At 45.9% G+C, this 19,077-nt stretch overlaps 1 protein-coding gene across 1 annotated transcript in view; it reads left to right on the top strand.

Moving 5' to 3' along the window:
• LOC119456203 (synaptic vesicle glycoprotein 2C-like) overlaps window positions 1–18,816 on the top strand; it is a 124,104-nt gene extending 105,288 nt beyond the window's left edge. The window contains 7 exon segments of the mRNA XM_037717835.2: window positions 1,461–1,505; window positions 1,507–1,560; window positions 2,487–2,575; window positions 5,936–6,157; window positions 10,668–10,951; window positions 13,160–13,319; window positions 13,935–18,816. Coding sequence (XP_037573763.1) covers window positions 1,461–1,505; window positions 1,507–1,560; window positions 2,487–2,575; window positions 5,936–6,157; window positions 10,668–10,951; window positions 13,160–13,319; window positions 13,935–14,115 — 1,035 coding nt within the window. The 3' untranslated portion in view covers window positions 14,116–18,816.
• The last annotated feature ends 261 nt before the right edge of the window (window positions 18,817–19,077 follow it).

Here is a 19,077-nt window from a genome sequence, read left to right as displayed (position 1 = left end):
ATACACTTGTAGAATCAGTTTTATAACATTTCAGCAGTCGGTGGTGGCGCACAGCCTTCCGTGACTCATTCATTAGTAGAAATGGCCAATAATTTTGTGACTCACTTCGCCTTCACTGGTTCCCGTATTTTCAGCGAGGACACACAGCTGTAATTCATTAAAACCATTTTTATCACCATTCATTAATTCATTAATTCATTAAAACCATAATTTTCTCACCGCGCGAACATGTCCATACATGTAGTGTTTTCAAGGATCTCAAAATCAGCTCATGCAACGTGCCAGAACGTGCAAAGGTTCCTGGGAATCTAATTGTCGCCTTCTAGAGAGATGGAGCAAGTAGGTGAAAGTTGCCTAAGGCCCAGGCAGGTTAACGGGGTCTAGTTAGTCAAGGCGACCACGCTGGCAGCGTATAAGGTGTTATCAGGTCTAATATTTAACCCGTATTTCGTCACGGAAGTGGCAAATTTATAATTCCAGTGCTGCTGAATGGCAAAAGACAGGCAAACATAAAACAAGAAAAAAAAACTCCAGGTGGAGCTTCTGGCAACATATCGAAATATTTCCTGGAGTGCTGCCAGTAACTCAACTGGTTGAAGGCAGCGTATAGTTCTTCGGACCTATTCAGTCACAATCATAATAATGTGAAGTGTGGCCACGAATTATTTGAACACCACTTATGCTCCACCCGAGACAAGTGTTATGCCGTAGGCAGCAAGCTGCAGTCATACCGTACAGAGACCAATCCTCGGCGTGATGTGACGCGTGGCCATTTGCGAAATATCCGGGGAAAATAATTTTATCTGCGGCACCAAGTACGGCAAATTCTGTAATTAAAGCTGCTGATGCTCAGATTTCTGAGATTAGCTTTGGTGTTTGTTCTTTCTCCGTGTCCAATGCTTGTTGCAAATCATTATTATTCCTACAATAATTTGGGTCGTAAGGGGTCAACACTCTAAACTAACAATGTAAGAGGCGATTTAATGAGGCAGATCATGGGCTTTAGTCAGTATTACGGAAAGAATTAACGTAAAATTATGAGCAACAAACACGTCACTGAGATACGTTCGTCGGTAATTTTTAGAGGACGATGAGAGACATTTACGGTTAATCAAAATCAGAGAGGTTAGACGGTACCCTCTAAGGGATAACCCGTACCACAAAGGAGCGCATTAAACTAGTGCTGAGGGGTGGTCTCTACAAGATACTTTAGCTATGTATATGCAGTGTTATGTGTGGGTCAAGTGTCGTGTGCCCTGTGTGTATCATTTCCACTTAATCGCATTCATTCCGAATATCGTGCGATAGGCGTGCCGCCAGGCAAACCTCTAAAGGTTTAAGTCCGTGGAAGTGGTGCTCTCATGTGAGCGGAAAAGGGGGTGTCTTGGAAAAGCGCGAGGTGGCGCTTGTCTAAACTTTAAAAAAAATGACTTTTCGATATTTCGTACTCGCCATTTCAGCTCTCCGAGCTGGAATTGCCAGGACGCCGAGCGTTTCACGGAATTCCCCCCTGCTGTCAACAGAACCATGCTGTCCGACCTCTGTTTCTCCTTGGAAAGCGTAAGTGCTTGCAGCCCTAGTTGACCGCACAGTTGCCGAGTGATACCGCACTGATGATGCAGATTTAACCGCGAGAACTGATATTCGTTACTGAGTGAATTTTACACACGCTACGTCCGCCTCCTTTCGCGCCATTGGCTGTAAGCGTAGTTATTTCTTATTTAATAGAGAACTATTTATTCTATTTCGTTTCTCGCGAATACCCTATGCTTATAACCAGCCTCTGTACGTGGAGCTAAATGGGAACGTTGTGTTTTCGCTTACGAATGTAAGTGGGCAGCGAAGATCCAGTAAACCTGCAAGCTCGGCATGTCGCCACATAACTCGGCTGCAGCAAATTTCAGATGTATCAAATTTGCCTATAAATTGTTACGTACAAAACGGGAGAAAACGTTATCCTACGCTCGATTCAAATGCCACAGAAGGACAATACATCGATCGTCACCTGCAGCCAAAACCAGCCTCCTCATATCGATTATGCTGTACTGCCAAAATATCCTCCAAACCTACTTAGGAAACCGGTCGCCCTGAAACCTACCGTTTCGGTCATTCATTCCAGTTAGAATGTTTTGTTTCATAAACACAACACGGACACATTCATTGAATACGCATAAGCCAATGCATTGATGTCGGCAAATCTCCAGCAAGCTTAAGCGGTAATGTATGTTTTGTATTGGATACTCTGGTGCAGACAGCTTCAAAACACTGAGCGCATGCAGGCAGCCCTTTTCCCTCTTTTTTTTTAATATTCATTGTCGCACTGGACCGACACGTGCAAATGCACGGGTGCCTGTTTCTGTTGCTTGTGCTAAAGTTTGTGCTTTTAATGAAGCATACCACGACACGACGGCATGAAATGTTATTCCGTTGAGTATCAGTAGATCACTAATGCGTGTTTTCCCTTACCATTCTCTTTTGTTTTTCAGTTTTGGAGTTCGTTTTTTCAGATGATCTGCACCCCATTCACCAAGGTCACTCTGGTTCTTCTTGTTATCTGGCTCACAACGTCATTTGGGTGAGTACTTAACGCAGATATCCGGCTGTTTCCAATCACGATAACCCGCACGACGTCGCAATCAACCACATGCTGATTGTTCAGTGTGTGGTTGATCCAGATTCGCCGATCAACGCGCCCGTTTTTGTTCTCCGCTACTTGCTACTTACTGCATTTGGATGCAAGACGAAACTGTGCACATTCGCAATTTTTGCTGGAGCGCTTCATTCACATTGGCATGACCACGAACGAGGTAAAAGGAGAACTTCGATAATCTTTTCTTAACGCTGTATGCTGGAAACTATTGCTACGGATTTATTATTGTCACGGATAATTATTCACAAGGTGTACTAAAAAGAAACAGAATCAGCCGCGGCGCATACAAAGTTTGAGCGCGCCTTTGGCGACTTCGTCGATGCCATCGTTGTTCCATCAGCAGCATCATTCTTTCTATACTGTCCTGGGACAGTTTGATAGGTTTGTTTTTTTGTTTCACACGAAACAAACCAAGTCTGATGGTGTTATAGAGATAAAAGGAAATACGCCTTGACAATTTCAGATGAAATTATCGTATTCTTTCTGCACATTCTCTTCTACACCGCTTTATTTTTCTTTTTTTTTTTAGTATACCTAAGGTTTGGTTTCTATTTGTTTGCAAGTTCATTACGGGTGAACATAAAGGCACTCCTGGCGTGACTGAAAGCGTGTGAATTACGAATGCAGAGGCACCTCGGCACATTAATAATGATTAAAGAAGAGAAAGACCTATGCAAGAACTGCCGAATATTGAACGCATTAGCGTTTTCTGACAGCAAGTTAATGAAGCCCGGGAACATTGCCCGAAGGGGAATGGGGGGTAGTGGAGTTATATTTGACGACAGGCACAGAACATTTACTTCCGCAAGGAAAAACACCTCATTGAACGCAAGAACAAATGAATATACCAAGCACGAATTTCGAAGCTCGAGGTACAAATTAGTCCGTACGTACGCTACATCTTGACAGTAAAGAGAAGGTACGCTGCAGATTAATTTCAGCCACCTGCGATGTCCCTCGGCTCGTATTTGTACTAAGACGCTCTGGCTGCCCGAATAAATTAGATCTGCCTGCTTGCGCGTTTTTGTAGCCTTGGAGGCATGGTCAAGAGGGACAGGAAATTCATGTGCAGTGGTGAGAGTATGAATTCATTGGCATATGCAGGGTTCGTTCGTTTGACGAAGCACAAGGGTAATTAGAAATATCCTGGGGTGCTATCGTGAACGCTGTCGAATTCGTGCTATGTTTGCCTTTTTAGTAGAGGTGGGCGAACGTCACCTTTTTTTTAAATACAAATCGAATACGAATGATAAGTACCGAATCAAATATCGAACAGTGAAATGCAGACGCATATATTTACAACAGGAATATTTACTTCGGTTCGGTATAATTTGGTACCACGTCTGTACAGACTAGTTCGAGGAGGACAACAAACTATCAGGGACAAAGGACCAGTTTTAAATACAAAATAACTAATTGTTAATAAAATAACTGTACTAATAGCCTCTCAACGTCTTTAGAGCCTAGTTGCGAGCGATTTTTTACGCGCAAGCGTAAGTGGCCCGCTAGTGAAACCGGCGGTAGTTTGAAGCCGGGAAGGGAGCGAGCGCCGGCGGAGGATGGCGTCTGGAGGTGAAGAAGAGAATCGCGTGCCGGGGAAAGTACGAAGGAGCGCGCGGCCAAGCAAAGTCACCTAGAGGAAAGTCTAGGTGGTGTTGAGCGAAGTGGGGAAGGAGAAGAGAGGCGAAGCTTTGCGGAGGAGGAGGGTAGGCGGAGGCGCGCTGGGTTTACCTTCTCTGGCAATTGTTATGGGTGCTTTGTGCGGAATGGAGGTACCGGGTTCGTCTCGTGATAACATCGTCCCCGCGCGCCGTACGCTGTATGTGCTAGTGAAAGCGTGCGATGGTTAACCGACTATGGCGGCTCAATATCGCGCGCGCAAGGGAGGCAAGCGGGAAGGAAGCTCGCCGTCTTCCCACCGGGGGGGGGGTATGCGTTCTACTCCGGCGGCTGCCGCGCGAGCCCTACCTTGAAAGCGATCTACAATGCGGACAGAGTCTAGGCGTCCAGGCGCCCCGAGGGTCGATAGCTTCATGTTCGCTATAGCACCCATACGCTTGTGAGTCGCCCGCATTCACGAAGTGAAACGTCAGTGTGACTTTTTTCAAGAATTAATGCCTGTTGTATGACTACCTTTTCCAAAAGGCAAAATAAATCGTTGTCGAAAACAAAACAGAAGTTGGAGGGGGGGAGAACGAAATGCTGCTAAAGGATTTGTGTGCCGTAGACGAATGGAATTCGTTAGAAGGAAAAAATCACTGGCTGCAGCGTAATAGATCAACTCCCCCTCAACTAAACTGCCAAAAACACTAAATGGTAGACTACAAGCAAAAATTAGAAGTTGACAAATAGGTTTCCACCACAAAACGAAAAATAAAGCTTGCGTTATCCATTTAGTTTCTGCATTTTTTAGAATACTTTTGTAGTTCTCTTATTTCTGATAATTTGCGATACTTTGCTTAGCAGACGAAGAACAGTAACAAGACTTTAACGGTTGGTTGCTGCGAAATTTTTGATTAGTTTCAAATATTCGAAAATACCGATATTTACTTTTCGAGCACGAATATGAATAGTTAGTGTGTAATAATCTATTTGGATTCAAAACTTCCATTATTCGCCCACTCCTGCTTTTTAGCCAATGAGAGAGAGGTGTAGCAGCCCTCAGAGCCTCTCAGAGCTGACAAGATGGTTAACTTGACAATGTGGAGATCCTGACAATATGCCGGAATTCGACTTTACCGAACTGAACCCCTGTCAAGGCATTTCTCGTAGAGCATGCTTAGATTTGATCATGATGTGCCTTATGATGAAATGTACTTAAAAATTAAAGGAGGGCAAAAAATTACACTGACAGGACAGGCGACAGCCACGGCGCGTTGTTCATGCGCCTGTCATGCTGCGTGAGTGACACGACACGTCTGTCAACTTGAGGATGTGTGAGGATGGGCTGCTCGAAAGGTTTATGTAGTGAGTTACATCTTATCAAGAGCCTGCTCAGTTTTTTCTTAACCGGCGCTTTTCCGCGCATCTGCAGGCATGTGAATGTTTTGTTTTCTTCAACTTCCTCCCTAGTTAAATCACTTCGTAATTAAGCGCAAGTGTTGCTGCCTGTCTTGTCAATCTCTTTCTCTCTCTCTCTCTCTCTCTCTCTCTCTCTCTCTCTCTCTCTCTCTCTCTTCGCGCTCTTTAATTTCTCAATTATAATGATCTAAACCTACGAAACAACACGTATTGTCAAGGATGATAGATCTTTATCGATGGCGGCGCTTATGTTTTCGATCGCAGGTTCTACGGCGTGAGCATCTGGTTTCCGGAGTACCTGCGCAAGCTCCAGTCGGATAGCTACAGCTCCGAGGCGACCATCGAGGCGAACCACTTCATCCGCGACTACATCTTCAACTACTCGCTCGACAACACCAACTTCGAAGGATGCGTCTTTCACAACGTCCGCTTCACGGGCATCGTGCTCAACCACGTGCTCTTCACGAACTGCTCCTTCATAAACAGGTATAGACACGCTTGCTGTGGTGTCTAGGTAGGTTTTTAACAGTAGCTTGTACAGCTGAAAACCGATTTCCCGAAATCGACAGGGAATGGTCAAACCTTCGTAAAATCGGGAACTTAATGAAATCGGAAAATACGAGAACGCCGAGATTAAACGACCAGTTTATTTCTAGCGAAAACGTTGGTTATTTTGGCTTGCCGGCGGTTTTTCATTAAGGGCCTCAAGCAGCTCTCGTAGCTTGCGAGAGCGATAAGAGCCTGTTCCCCTCCTTCTTGAGACCCACAAAATCGCCTGAGGTGGTCGACGGCGTTCATGGCTTCGCTAGCTGTCGGCACACGGTCTAAGTTTGCGTCTGTGTCGCCATCCTCTGACGCTTCTTGTGCGTCGGCAACAAGCTTCGCAGGGTCCTCGTCATACAAATTTTCTATTGCGTCCATGCTTTCGTAGTCGACGAAGTCCACGTCTGGCGGTATAGCGTCTAGCAGGTTGAGCTGTTCCCAGGAACTGGAAGCCGACTGTTCGACCTGCTGCTCAGGGCTGGCGTCGGGGTACCCAGCTTCCTCGTAGACCATTCAGAAACCGGTATGCCTGAAGCAGTTGATGATTATATATTGCTTTGTGTCACGAACTCCAGGCTGCGGCCACATCATTATCGTTTCTTATTGCCTTACGCGCGCAGATCTCCTTGAGGCATATTTGGCTGTTTTCCCGTCTCTTTTCTTTGGGCCGGCTTCGTAAAATTGGGAGCCGCGATGGTTAATTTTCCTTCTTAATATTGAATTGGTAAATACATTATACCTGATCGAAAACATTTGGGGAACTCGGATTTCTTCGTAAAATCGAGAAATTCGTAAAATCGGTTTTCGTGAAATCGGGGTCCAACTGGATAAGCGTTGACGTTCGGCCTTGTTGGTAAGGCATGCTTAGGATGTTTACGCGTATTGACAACGGGGAGAAGCAAGTGGACACACACACAAGCGCTTGTGTGTGTCCGCTTGCATGTCCTAGCTCATTGTCAATGCACCTAAACAATCCTAAGTAGCATGTGGCTTACAGCGTAACAAGTGTTTCATAAATGTGCCTTAAAGGGACACTGGCACACTTTTTTTCAGCACGGTAACAACGCTCGCGATCTGTAGACAACACGCTAAAACAATTGCACCCTTGTGGCTGTGTTGGTTATCAAAATACCCTTACTGCACCCTTAGTGCACTTACGCATTATTTCGAGGTGCAAGAAGGAAGCTATGTGCGAAAGGCAAACCTTTCGGAGTTTAAGGCTGCTCTGGCACTTCAACTTTTGAAGCAAGTGAAAAGCCGCACGAGCCTATTTCCCAGCTCTTTGCGCCAAGTCATCGCTTGAGGACGCCGTAAAGTCGCAGGCTACGGAAGTCATCCTTCTGCTTCATATGTAGGCACGGAGTTCCGGATGACCTAGTGGAGCGATAGCATAAGAGTGCTGATGAAGAAAATAAGCGTGACAAAAAGACAAAGCACACAGGAAATGGTAACAAAATGTATAGTGCTAATTCACCCAGTCAGCAATGCAAGACCAACTAGCCCAACAATTATTTATTCTGTAGAGCATAAGACGTATCACTGTAGATAAACATAGCATGCTATTCCGGCACCATTAGGGAAAAGGCTGTACACCAACACAACCTTTAGTAAGATAGTGTTGGTAGTAGGTAGTAGTCCACTAAAAACACCTTTTTTATGGGTGTAAGGGGATCAGTTTGAGACGCAATAAAACACCCTTAAGCACGGAAATTTCTTCAGTGGGAATGCTGCTGGCGAACATGCGAGCAAGATATAATTACGCAGCGTGCAGTGGGCAGCCCACAATATCTCATAATAAAATCCCTTGCTTTTTCTTGCTGCATTCGGGGTCCACTCTCTTTTGCCAGCCGTCATTGACGTCATAGCCGGCGCGACAGCCCATAGACGCCAGCCACTTGGCGATTGAGAATTACCATGAATTACCCCGTAGCGAAAGCTTGCGCTTCCCCTTCTATCTTCTAGCAAACGCCAAAGCTGTGCTTGTCAACACATCCCGCGTTATCCTACGATCGTGTAGTGTTCTCTAACCGTATCCAAGAATCGGAGGCATGTACAAGCTGCTCGCAATAATTTCTTTTTACTTGAACGCGAACGTATAAGCTCCTCAGCGCATGACAGTCTACAAAGCGTGTATCTCATATTTTATTGCGAAATAACTTTAATTTGCATAATATAAAGGCGCAAAGTGAAAGCCACCATGCGAAATGGTTTTTGAACCAGAATCGCTCCGCGTGGCCAACATATTCAAACCTTCAAACAGCGATGCCGTTTTAACCAAAAAAAAAAAAAAAAAACTGTCAAAGGAACCCACTTCTACCGTAAAATTAGCAACACGAAAGCCGTAATGCAGTATTGCGAAAATTGTTCGCGTCATCGGCGATGAAGTTCCCCTAAAGAATATAGCTTGTCAGATGTGTTACGCAAAGCATACGGCTGAGTCGATTTCATAACGACGTACGTCTGGAATTACTTGCGCGCAGACTAACGTCCGCAATTATTTCACAATAATCTCGCCGCTTTCTTTAGCATTTTCCCGTTTACCATGTGCCGTGTGCAGCCATGTAAGGAACGTGTTATGTAATCTCTGGCAAGTATTCTGAAGCTGTTCGACGCTCTTCCTTGGGAAATATTTCCCTTGTCCTGTGTGGGCGTACCCAAAAACAATGCAAAAAAAATATTTCACACACTTCTGTTGCACATTAATTCGTTCATTTCGCTATAGTGATTAAGCAAAGCACGCGTTCTTTCGGTAATCATCACTTCAATTAATCAATCTATATTCACATGAAAACTGCTGGTACAGGTTGCAAATGACTCGGTGACTCATTGAAAGGCTGTTTGCTTTCACTTTCTTATTTTCTTGTTTAGGAATGTTAGTAAGTACGAATGTTTTTTTTTTTTTTTTTTTTTTTTTGCAGGCTACATCTACAAAGCAGATAAGGGTATGACCACATCAGACACACCAAATTGTTCATAGATACACATAGTGGTGCCATTGCTCGTGTGTTGAACTATTTTGTCGCTTAATTCGGGAGTATATGAACCTGCTCAGCAATTAAAATGGGAGACACGAACGCCTGACAGGTTCTAAATTGCAATTGTAAAATAATCTGCTGTGTGGTGTCGTAATTTTATGTTTCATTACTTTCAGGGTGCGTTTGTTTCAGCTGAGATCAAGCTATGGTCGGCATAGAACATTGCTTTGTGCTATACGCAAACTAAAGTTTTGCCTTTGCCTAAAGCTAAGGACTTCTTACGAACTCCAAGCCTGCGTTGCGACAACTAAGTCACGGTCTACGGTCCTGCAAGTTCCCGCACAAATCACTAGCGCTCCTGTAAGACCTCAACAACAACGGTTTGACGCTGAAGTTCAGTAGATTCTCTTCGACGTCGATATTACTTGGCAATGAAGAAGCTGATGCTCTTGCATATGCAGCGCTGTCACAACTCTCTCAATTCAATGCCTCAACGAGTGACGAAATCAGACATCTACGCTCACTTTCGGTCACTTTATGTCCCGTCAGATGCACCATGCGTGACCAAGCGGTTGCGTCGAGGGAAAGCTTCGCTACTGCATCGGTAGGAACAGGATCTGTCCGTACATCAGCACTCTTATTTATGACGGGGCGTACCAGTTCTCTAAACTGTACTTCATGCGACGAGACAGGAGGCATGGAACATTTCCCGCGTTCGATCGCGCCCAAGATACCGTCATCGAGGAGACACTCTTCTTGGAACCTACAAAATTAGAGGCCTTCGGCATTTGACTAAGGTTGCCGCTCGCGCCAGCTGGTGTGTCATTAATATAGACCCCGTAGTGCGTAACGGAGGAGGAGAGCAGCGAGAACCACACTATACACACGCGGTGCCCACTCGCAACAATTTTGCTGAAGACGCTCGTGAACATTTTTGTACATGTCAAAGACTGCATTTCTCAGGGTAGATTATACTCTACACGTGTGCTGCCTATTCAGAGGCCACACTCGTATGGAGTAATAGCCTTGAGAGATGTGCAGCACTTGCCTTTACCTTACGCATACATGACTGCAACACCTTGTGTATCAAAAAGGGTCATTTAAAGCCTGCGATCAAGCTTCGTCTTCTTCTTGCATTACTAAGAGAGATTGGTTCGCTAGACGTGCGGTGACATACCGCAGTCACAGGCGGAGAATTTGCCGGCCTCGATCGCCAGGCTAAACCCGCCTGTTGCTCTCTCTCTCTTTCTCTCTCCCTCATCTTTATATTCACTCCTACCCGTTTCCCTCTGTATGGTAGAGAAGCAGGCGCTTTTCCGGTCAAATTACCTGCCTTTCTCTGTTCATGTCATCTTATTTCTGCTAAAGACTACCCGCACAAATCAATATATTACATTTAAATGTCATTACCAGCATCGCATAGAACGATATTAAGCCCTTTTTCTAAGATGCATTTTTGTTTATTTTTATGCTCGCAGCACGTTTAGCGACGTGCGTTCGAGCCGTAGCTTCTTCGAGCAGTGCGACTTTCGGCGCGTGCGCTTCGTGGACACGGACTTCTACGACTTCCGGTTCCGCGACTGCGCCTTCCACAACAGCACCACGTTCCTGAACCGGCGCACGGGCTGCCCCATCGACTTCGACGTCAACTTCCGCCTGTCGGACGTGTTCGTCGAGAACCTGTTCGTGCAGCTGGCCATCATCCCGGGAAACATCATATCCTCCTGCGTCATCGACAGGATCGGTCGCGTACGAACCTTAGGTATGGTACACCACGCCCTCTCTAAAACCTGCCAACCACGACCGTGAATGTCGTATTATATGAAACTGTGCCTGCATTGGTTGCTTCGATCAGTAACAGAAGATAATAGGAATTTTTTTTTAAATTCGAAAGTTCGTCCTGGTGGTGAGAGTAGTTAGCCAGTGCAACTTAAACCGCGAAATGAATATGATTCGCATGCAAATAAGCACGTGAGCACACACGCACGCAACACGCACGCACACACGCACGCACACACGCACGCACAAACACACACGCGCACGCAACGCAGATTAGATTATGGTGTTTTACGTGCCAAAATCACAATCTGATAATGAGGCACGCCGTAGTGGGGGACTCCGGAAAATTTGGACAACCTGGGGTTCTTTAACGTGCACCTAAATCTAAATACACGGGTGCTTTCGCACTTCGCCCCCGTCGAAATGCGACTGTCGTGGCCGGGATTCGATCCCGCGACGCACGCACGCACGCACGCACACACGCACGCACATACATACATACATACATACATACATACATACATACATACATACATACATACATACATACATACATACATACATACTACATACATACATACATACATACACGCACACACACCAACGTCCGAAACAATGTACACCACCCTTTTCGTGTTTTTAATTTTCAATGGCACGGCAAGGAAAACGTCTTGTGTTTTGGCGTAGCATTTACCAGTCGCACTGTGTACATTGTAGGAGGAAGAAAATGTCGCGTATCGCAAACACGTTTTTAGATGCAAAGCTTGGCTCTCTTCCTGAAGGGGATATACACGTAGACTCACTCGACCGCAAATTTTCCGAGTAGTTTTTTTTTTTTTTCACCGTAGCCATTAAAAATGTGCAACACAACGCCGTTCGCATGTACTAGTACAGGCTGGAAATCCGAATACCAGGTTGAGTTCCTAGGCTGCGGAGATATTTAGCTCTTTTTCTCAGATCTTGCGGTCCGTTAACGTTTGCTGTTGACTGCAAACCATGTCGCAAAAAAAGTAAAGGCCAGACGCCCATTACCGACAACGGTTGACAGGCCTTGAGCTATCTGTGATAGGCTGTGCAATCGTAGATGTACAAACTTCGTTGCTGTGCGGCTTCTCCTGTGGCATATGTGTGTACGGTGAAGTATGCTTTACAAAACACCCGTTTTCTGTAGACTTCTGCTCTTGCTGTTTAATAGGTTGAGCCCCTCTTGGATAATTTGGTATTCGATGCAGGTCCCGCGGACCGTATAACTAATTCACTTGACCGCAACACAGCAGCAGCCCATAGAAGTCGTGACGCATGACTATCATCTGTTTTGAAGCCCACCATGTGACAGAATACCCTTTCACCACGTGCTACACGTGGCACCTAGCAATTCAGAGTTAACAACTTAAGCGCCACTATTGTCCTGAAAGGGGTACGCCTCACACGTGCGTGAGATGAAGGACTGAGAGAAAAGGTCACATCCTGACAAGCCCAAATTATGCGTTTTTGTTGGCATGCAAATGCTCGTTGGCGCCTTGTATTGAAGTCTGGCTTTGGTTTTCCTTTTCTTTTTTCTCTCACTCGTGGACCATCGGCCGTCACCGTCACCCTTTTGGAGTAAAATAGTTCACAGGCACACGTGGAAATGCAAGGCGCCTCATGTCTCTCTCTATATCCGCCCCCCACCCCTCCCTTTCTTGTTAATTTTTGTTCGGGTTCGTTTTACACTACAGTGCAGTTTTCGGACGCACTAGCATGGAAATGTGGGCCGAAAGATTACAGATTTCTAAAAAAAATCGTTTGTAGTTCTAGCGAAATGATGCTCGACATTACGCTATCGCAAGTAAAGAAAGCCACAGTAATATTTTAGTTAGAAGCCTGTGAAAAATGTATCTCATGAGGCCTTCGCGGTTCGAAGAACCACGTATTTCGTCATGTTTAAAGTTTAGTCGCATGCCTTTTGCAACTGCACGGGCCTCCAATGACTACACATTACAGAAGAATCCAGAAAAATGTGCCAGCTCTTAGATATTTCTACTGATAGTTTTGAATTCTGAAGCAATAAAGAAAAACTTTTTTTCGCTAGAACAACAGCTAGTTTTTGCCCGTCTTTGTTTCGCTGTTAAGGTACTTTTTCCTTCAAATAATTGTAGCCCTGTCATCTAATTCCCTCTCTCTTTCTCTGTTATCCTCTCTCCTCCTGTAGGAATCTCTCTCTTTCTCTCAAGTGTGAGCATTCTGCTCGTGTGGCTGTCAGTGGCGCGGTCCTCTGTGATCACATTCCAAGCCATCTTCAACTTCGTTTCCATTTCCGCGTGGAACGCCGTAGACGTTGCAACCACGGAATCCTATCCAGCGACACTCAGGTAAGAATACAGACTGGCCGAAGCACTTGAATACTATTAGACGTGCGAACACGTCCCGCTTTCCTACATAGCAAAAGAGTACATTTGCTGCTTTCCGCTTCGGAAATGAATCATACGGCTTTTTGTTTGACTTCTTACACATGTTGCCCGTCTAAAGTATTTCCTTTGGGACTATCTTGTCCACCGTTTGTGAGGAATGTAAACTGATTATGATAGAAGCGTTTGCTGATTTTCTTCGACATTAGCTCACCGCAGCCATCCTCCACCTGTTCCTCACCCACACCCGTACCACCACACTGACAATTACTTGGTGCCATTTTTCTAGCCTCATGTTTGCTTAATTTTGTTTTATACGCAATGAATATCCCTCCATCAACATCTTGTCATATTTCACCTTCTTACAATTATTGGAAAGTTTCTTCAAGTCTCACGAAGCCCCGTTGAAACGCACACCGCAAGGGCCGCCATAACGCAGAAAGCTACCACGTCTTGATTCCATTCAATCATAGATGATTCTCGACTTGTTTGTCGGATGTCGCTAAAGAGCTTGCGCTAAAATCTCGCGATATACTTTCTGCCTAATTCACTGGTATCTGTCCTGCTGCCCATTTGCAGAAGTACGGCGTACGGCTTCCTGAGTGCGGCCAGCCGCCTGGCGGCGCTCCTGGGCAGCCTGACCTTCGGCCACTTCATCAGCATGAACCGCTCAGTGCCCATCCTGACCACCGCAGCAGTGCTGCTGGTCGGTTGCCTGGCATCGTTGCGCTTGCCCGAGACCAGGGACGTGCTCATGTGAGCGCCCTGATGCACCTTCGAGACCGTGCCGGGCCCCCGCCCACGACGATGAGAAGTCAAAGTAAATGCCCGCAGCGCCTTCCTCCCCGTTCGTGCAAGAGGACGAGGTCATGCAGTAGCCAAGCCACGTCCACTAACGACCTTGCAAACGACACATGAACCTGGCCTACGATCTGTCCAGGAGTGGAGGTTCGTGCGGCATAGCCGAGAAACCTGAGGCGACGCGGTGCTCGCAAGGACAGCGCCCCCGGCGGTGACAAAGCGTACTGAAAAAACGCACATTCAGTTAGCTTTCTTTCGTACCATTATTTATTTCCGTGACCTTATCTGCACGTGAACTTGCCTACTACGTCGTTCCGGTTTGCTCTCGGACTATAGACCTACCCGACGTCGAGAGAAGGAAATAGCAAATGAACATTTCCCGACCACACCGGAATCTCCGTTGGCAGAAGTCCAGGTGCATAGCATGAACGGCTGAAGAAGTGGTCCGGTGTGTATGCTGAACGCCACGTGGTTGTACAGACCGCAGCGATCGGCTGTGCGTTGTGATGAAGCGCAGATTCGCGCGATTCAATCTGTGATCCTCGGGAAGGCACATCCTTGCACCGAGATGATAGCTTTTCTCCAGCGCAAAATGTAAATCGCAGTGCTAGTCAGCTGGACGTGGAGGGTTGATTGTGTCCCAGTGCTACTGGAACACGACCAGAAGCCGCTTTGATCTCGTTGCGGTAGCGACAGCGCAAACCATTACGTACTTCTTTGTCTTCTAGGCTGACATCAGACTATATTAGCAGCTGCTCTTCGAGTCTAAACCGCACCGCCGTATGACACTTGACGATCGCAGGGTGATTTCTAATGGACGCATGACGCCACATGTAGCGCACGGCACTGGTGCATGCATCTAGTACTTATATTAGGTGCACGGTTAAGAGAATTGTCTGAATTTTGTAGCGCTCATTTGTGCATTAATTGTGTGTCTTTCGTGACAATAGGAAGGTTTATGAATTGCAGACTTCACGGAATCACTCGGATTTGCGTACAAGGGAACCGAGGTCATTTTCTTCTTTTATGGCCGAGGTTGAGTTTTGTGTGCGAACAGTATACCACCGACGCTGTTTCTTGGGTGCGCGAATGTTGTGCACACTGGCCGCCTTGTGCACATTAATTCTCAGACTCTCAAAGAGGAACCGGGTTCGGCGCTGTGAGGCACTTTTTCGTTACGCATAACGCACGAAGGACTCGTACGGAAAGAGTGTGAATTATGGCGCGCGAATGGCGGCCTATTCTTGCTGTCTTCTCATCATGCTCACGTTCATGACAGAGAAGGTGTTTACAGGCGCGAGACTATAGCAGTGATCAAGGGTGGAACTGCGGTCGCGATAAGAGGTTACGATGATTGCGCTGAATATGGCGTGCTGTCCGCTAGTGCTATGTTTGCTCGCATAATACAAGTCCGCCGATGACGACAAGATTCTACAGGCAGGTGTTGGCGCATGCCCTCATTGCTCGTACCGTAGATACAAGTGGCAGTAGCCGAATGCGTGTTGAGATATATTTCTCTTTGAGAAGTGCTCATTATGAACGCGACTCTAGATGCACTAAAGAAAGGTGTCATGTCCTGCTGTTTAGTGATGCTTGCACGCTTACACCACCTTGGTAACAGATCTGAGAGACGTTACTGCACAAACTTGGGCCATTTTTCAAGACACACACACACAAAAAGGACGCGTGTTGGGTTAAGATTTCCACTTATATTGGGCTGCCAATATATTAACACAGTGCTGAATTAAGGTATTGGTGAAAGAAAAAGTACTGCTAGGCAAATAATACGTTTAGTGGGTAGCCACAAGACCCTTCAGAAATGTGACGATGTCAAATAAGACCACATATCCTCGAAGGAAGTTACATATCATAGCGACGTATACGAGTGCGTGAGTCACGTCCCGCCCAGCCGAGAACCACTTGACACACTGTTTACCTCAATTAACTTACCCTTAAAACTCTCACTTCAGTTGCCTACACCCTGTTCCACAGAAATGTGACATATAGAGGGAAAGTCACAGCTGGCGTCAGCCAATCAGGTGCGTGTTCACGCGAAGACACGTGACCTCGCCGTGTGTCCTTTTACATCACAAGCCCGGCCTCGAGCGCCTAGGGACGCCTTGTATCTACCGGTCTTCAGCATACCTTAACGTCTTAACGTAAAAGAGCACGAATGTGACAGGGACAAAATAAAGGACGACGACACAAATGCTTCCTTCGTCCTTTGCTTTATGTCCTTTGTCCCGTTCACACTCTTTTTCCCTGTGACACCTTGACAAGTCGCTCTGTTGGCGATCCTTCTGCAACACCTTAAGATCTATAGCTGAGATAATCTGGAATGCTCTGGCGTACATTGAATCGCCAACAAAGATGGCGTTTCCTTTAAGAGTGACGCTACCTAGGAACTAAAAATCCGAGCAATGACAACTTTCCTTCCAGCTAAGTTTTCTAACAGTTCCCGCTGAATACACCCTGTCGGGTGGGCTGCTTGATGGAACTCATCCTCCAGCTGTTGTCCCAACCGTTCGAATCCTCTCCTCAGTACAAGCTGTTGCCGAAGTTCGCGACAGCAACAGCTAGGTCTGAGTATGGCAATATGAGCTGTAATGTTATTACAAATGCTGTTGAATATCAAAGTTGTTGAAATGCTGTCCTCCTACCCAGTTTGAACGTATACGGATACACTGTGCTTCAAATATTCTTGCTATACTGCCGAGCGACCCTTTGTCCTTCCCTTCTCCTGTCTGTTCCCACGCATTTACGAGCATATGCCACATTTCGCTTTCAAGAGTTGGCTGTTCTTAAAAGGCACTGACCCTGCAGACAGTGATCTGGGAAAAAATAAAAACGATACCCAGAAGTGATGTTAATGCTCAGATAGCATTTGAAGTCGCAAGTATACCAGAGGCATACGGATCTTTAGGTGACACCTCATCAGCAGATTAGGCATACCTTTTAAATGACACTGTGCACCCCTCTAGTCTCTGCTTCTTTGCACTGCTCCTGAAAGTATGACTACATCGCGCTCTTCAGAGAACGCATAATGATGCGGCCATGCCAATAACTTATCAAAACCGTTATCTGCTCCAACCACCTGCTGAATTGTGCGGGGTTGGTGAAATCAAAGCGTAGGGTGTTTGACATTCCAATGTTAATGGTGCGGGCAGGGCAATCATAATTATTTTTCACTTTCAAGCCCTGCAAGTTCACAGAGTACGACACAAAGGCTACATTAACAATGTATAGCACTTTTTTAGGATTGGCCGGCCCAGCCTTCGAAGCACTTCTTGCGTCAAAGAAGCAAGCTCCTGCAGTTATTACAGCAGTGAGCAACAATGATTTTTATTCACGTTAGCCATTCAGGCATGGCCGCATATGCTCAACATTTCAACAATATGCCTAATCAAGAGCACAGAAGGCGACACCTTCCTCGTGGCAAATTATGTCGAAGACAGAAAAAAAAAATCTACTTTCGCCAAAGCATCTCAACCAGTTGAGCTTCAAATTAAGTTTACTGTGGCGAATGCCAATTTTTATCCCATATAGTAGATGAACGCAGCACAACCAGACCACAAGTAGCAAATAGGCTCCGAAAGCAGGAGATTCAAGAGCGACTTCACTAGTTGGTCCGATATTCTTTTCGTCACTGTCCAGTGTAGCTTCCACCGCGTCAAAAGAAAGGTGGTAAGATATTGTCACGAGCAATGGCAAAGACAAAGACATTGTAGTGGGGAACCTGCTGGAACCTGTGCGCTCTGTGCAGTCTTGACTAGGCAAGCGCTAGCCGTTCACGGTTAATTAAATACTCCCCGTAACATCTTTTTGGTGGAGGTTGCAGGCTCTATTCCACCCGGCCCTGGATCTTCGGAGTGGACGCCACGTTTCTCCCGCCTCCATGGCCGAAGACAGTACGCAGTCATCGCAGCCCGCGGCGCCGGCAACCGTGGTCCTTTCTCAGCCCCACTACAATGTCTTTGTCTTTGCCATTGCTCGTGACAATATATTGAAGAAACTAGGTCACATTACTTGAACCTTAATAGATGTTCCTGCTTTGGGATGTTGCACGAAATCTCTATGAAAGACTGCTCACTCTATAGCGTGCAATGCTATTTCAACCCCACAGGACTCATGCGTTTGCTCTCACAGCTCGGTCGTGTGCGTAAATGTTCTGTCTCCGGTATGTAAATAAGACACGTATATTTTCATGCGTTGATTGTGTTTGTTGTTCAAGGTGTTGATGCACGGAGGCAAAACATTCAGAACGGCCGAGTACTATGTTCAAGTCATTCCCCTTCACCAATATGAATTTTGGCCATGTCGTTCGTGACAGTTCAAACATGATTAATTAGCGAAAAGAAAAACAAGAAAGCTACCCTAATGGTGTCATTCTGCATCTGTCCCGGTTTGTGGTGCAAAGTTGTTGAGTAGTGCTTAGTCGGTTCCCGTGCCATGTTTTGTGACTGTTGCTGTAATGTATAGTTTCCGTAATTTCAACATTGTCCTTGCACAAAAACAAAACCAGAAAATAAAAAAAAGGAATCAAAGGATCACGCACACCTTTGACGACACTTGTTGCACATGTGTGTATACGTACATCCGTACATATCCTGCTGTACATGATTAGTGTATTAAAGGAAACGACTGCATATTATTTAGGACAGACGTGGCTGAGTTCGTCTCATTTCCTCTTCTCTTGCTACTGCGCATGTTCCAGCCCACAAACTGGGGTTAGGATTTTCCGTAACAACAACAGTATATCACAACGTACTGTACAGACCTTTGCAATGACCGCAGCCCCATGTTACAACTACAAATCCACCCCCAAAAAGAAGTGATTACGTCAACATTTTGTAATCCCATACCACTGCCGCAGGAGGTGCAAAAGGTCATCTTCCTAGCACAAAAGCAACAAAGCCAGCTT

This window comes from Dermacentor silvarum, chromosome 6 (assembly GCF_013339745.2).
Source record: "Dermacentor silvarum isolate Dsil-2018 chromosome 6, BIME_Dsil_1.4, whole genome shotgun sequence".
Classification (NCBI taxonomy): domain Eukaryota; kingdom Metazoa; phylum Arthropoda; class Arachnida; order Ixodida; family Ixodidae; genus Dermacentor; species Dermacentor silvarum.
This window is presented reverse-complemented; position numbering and strand designations above follow the sequence as displayed.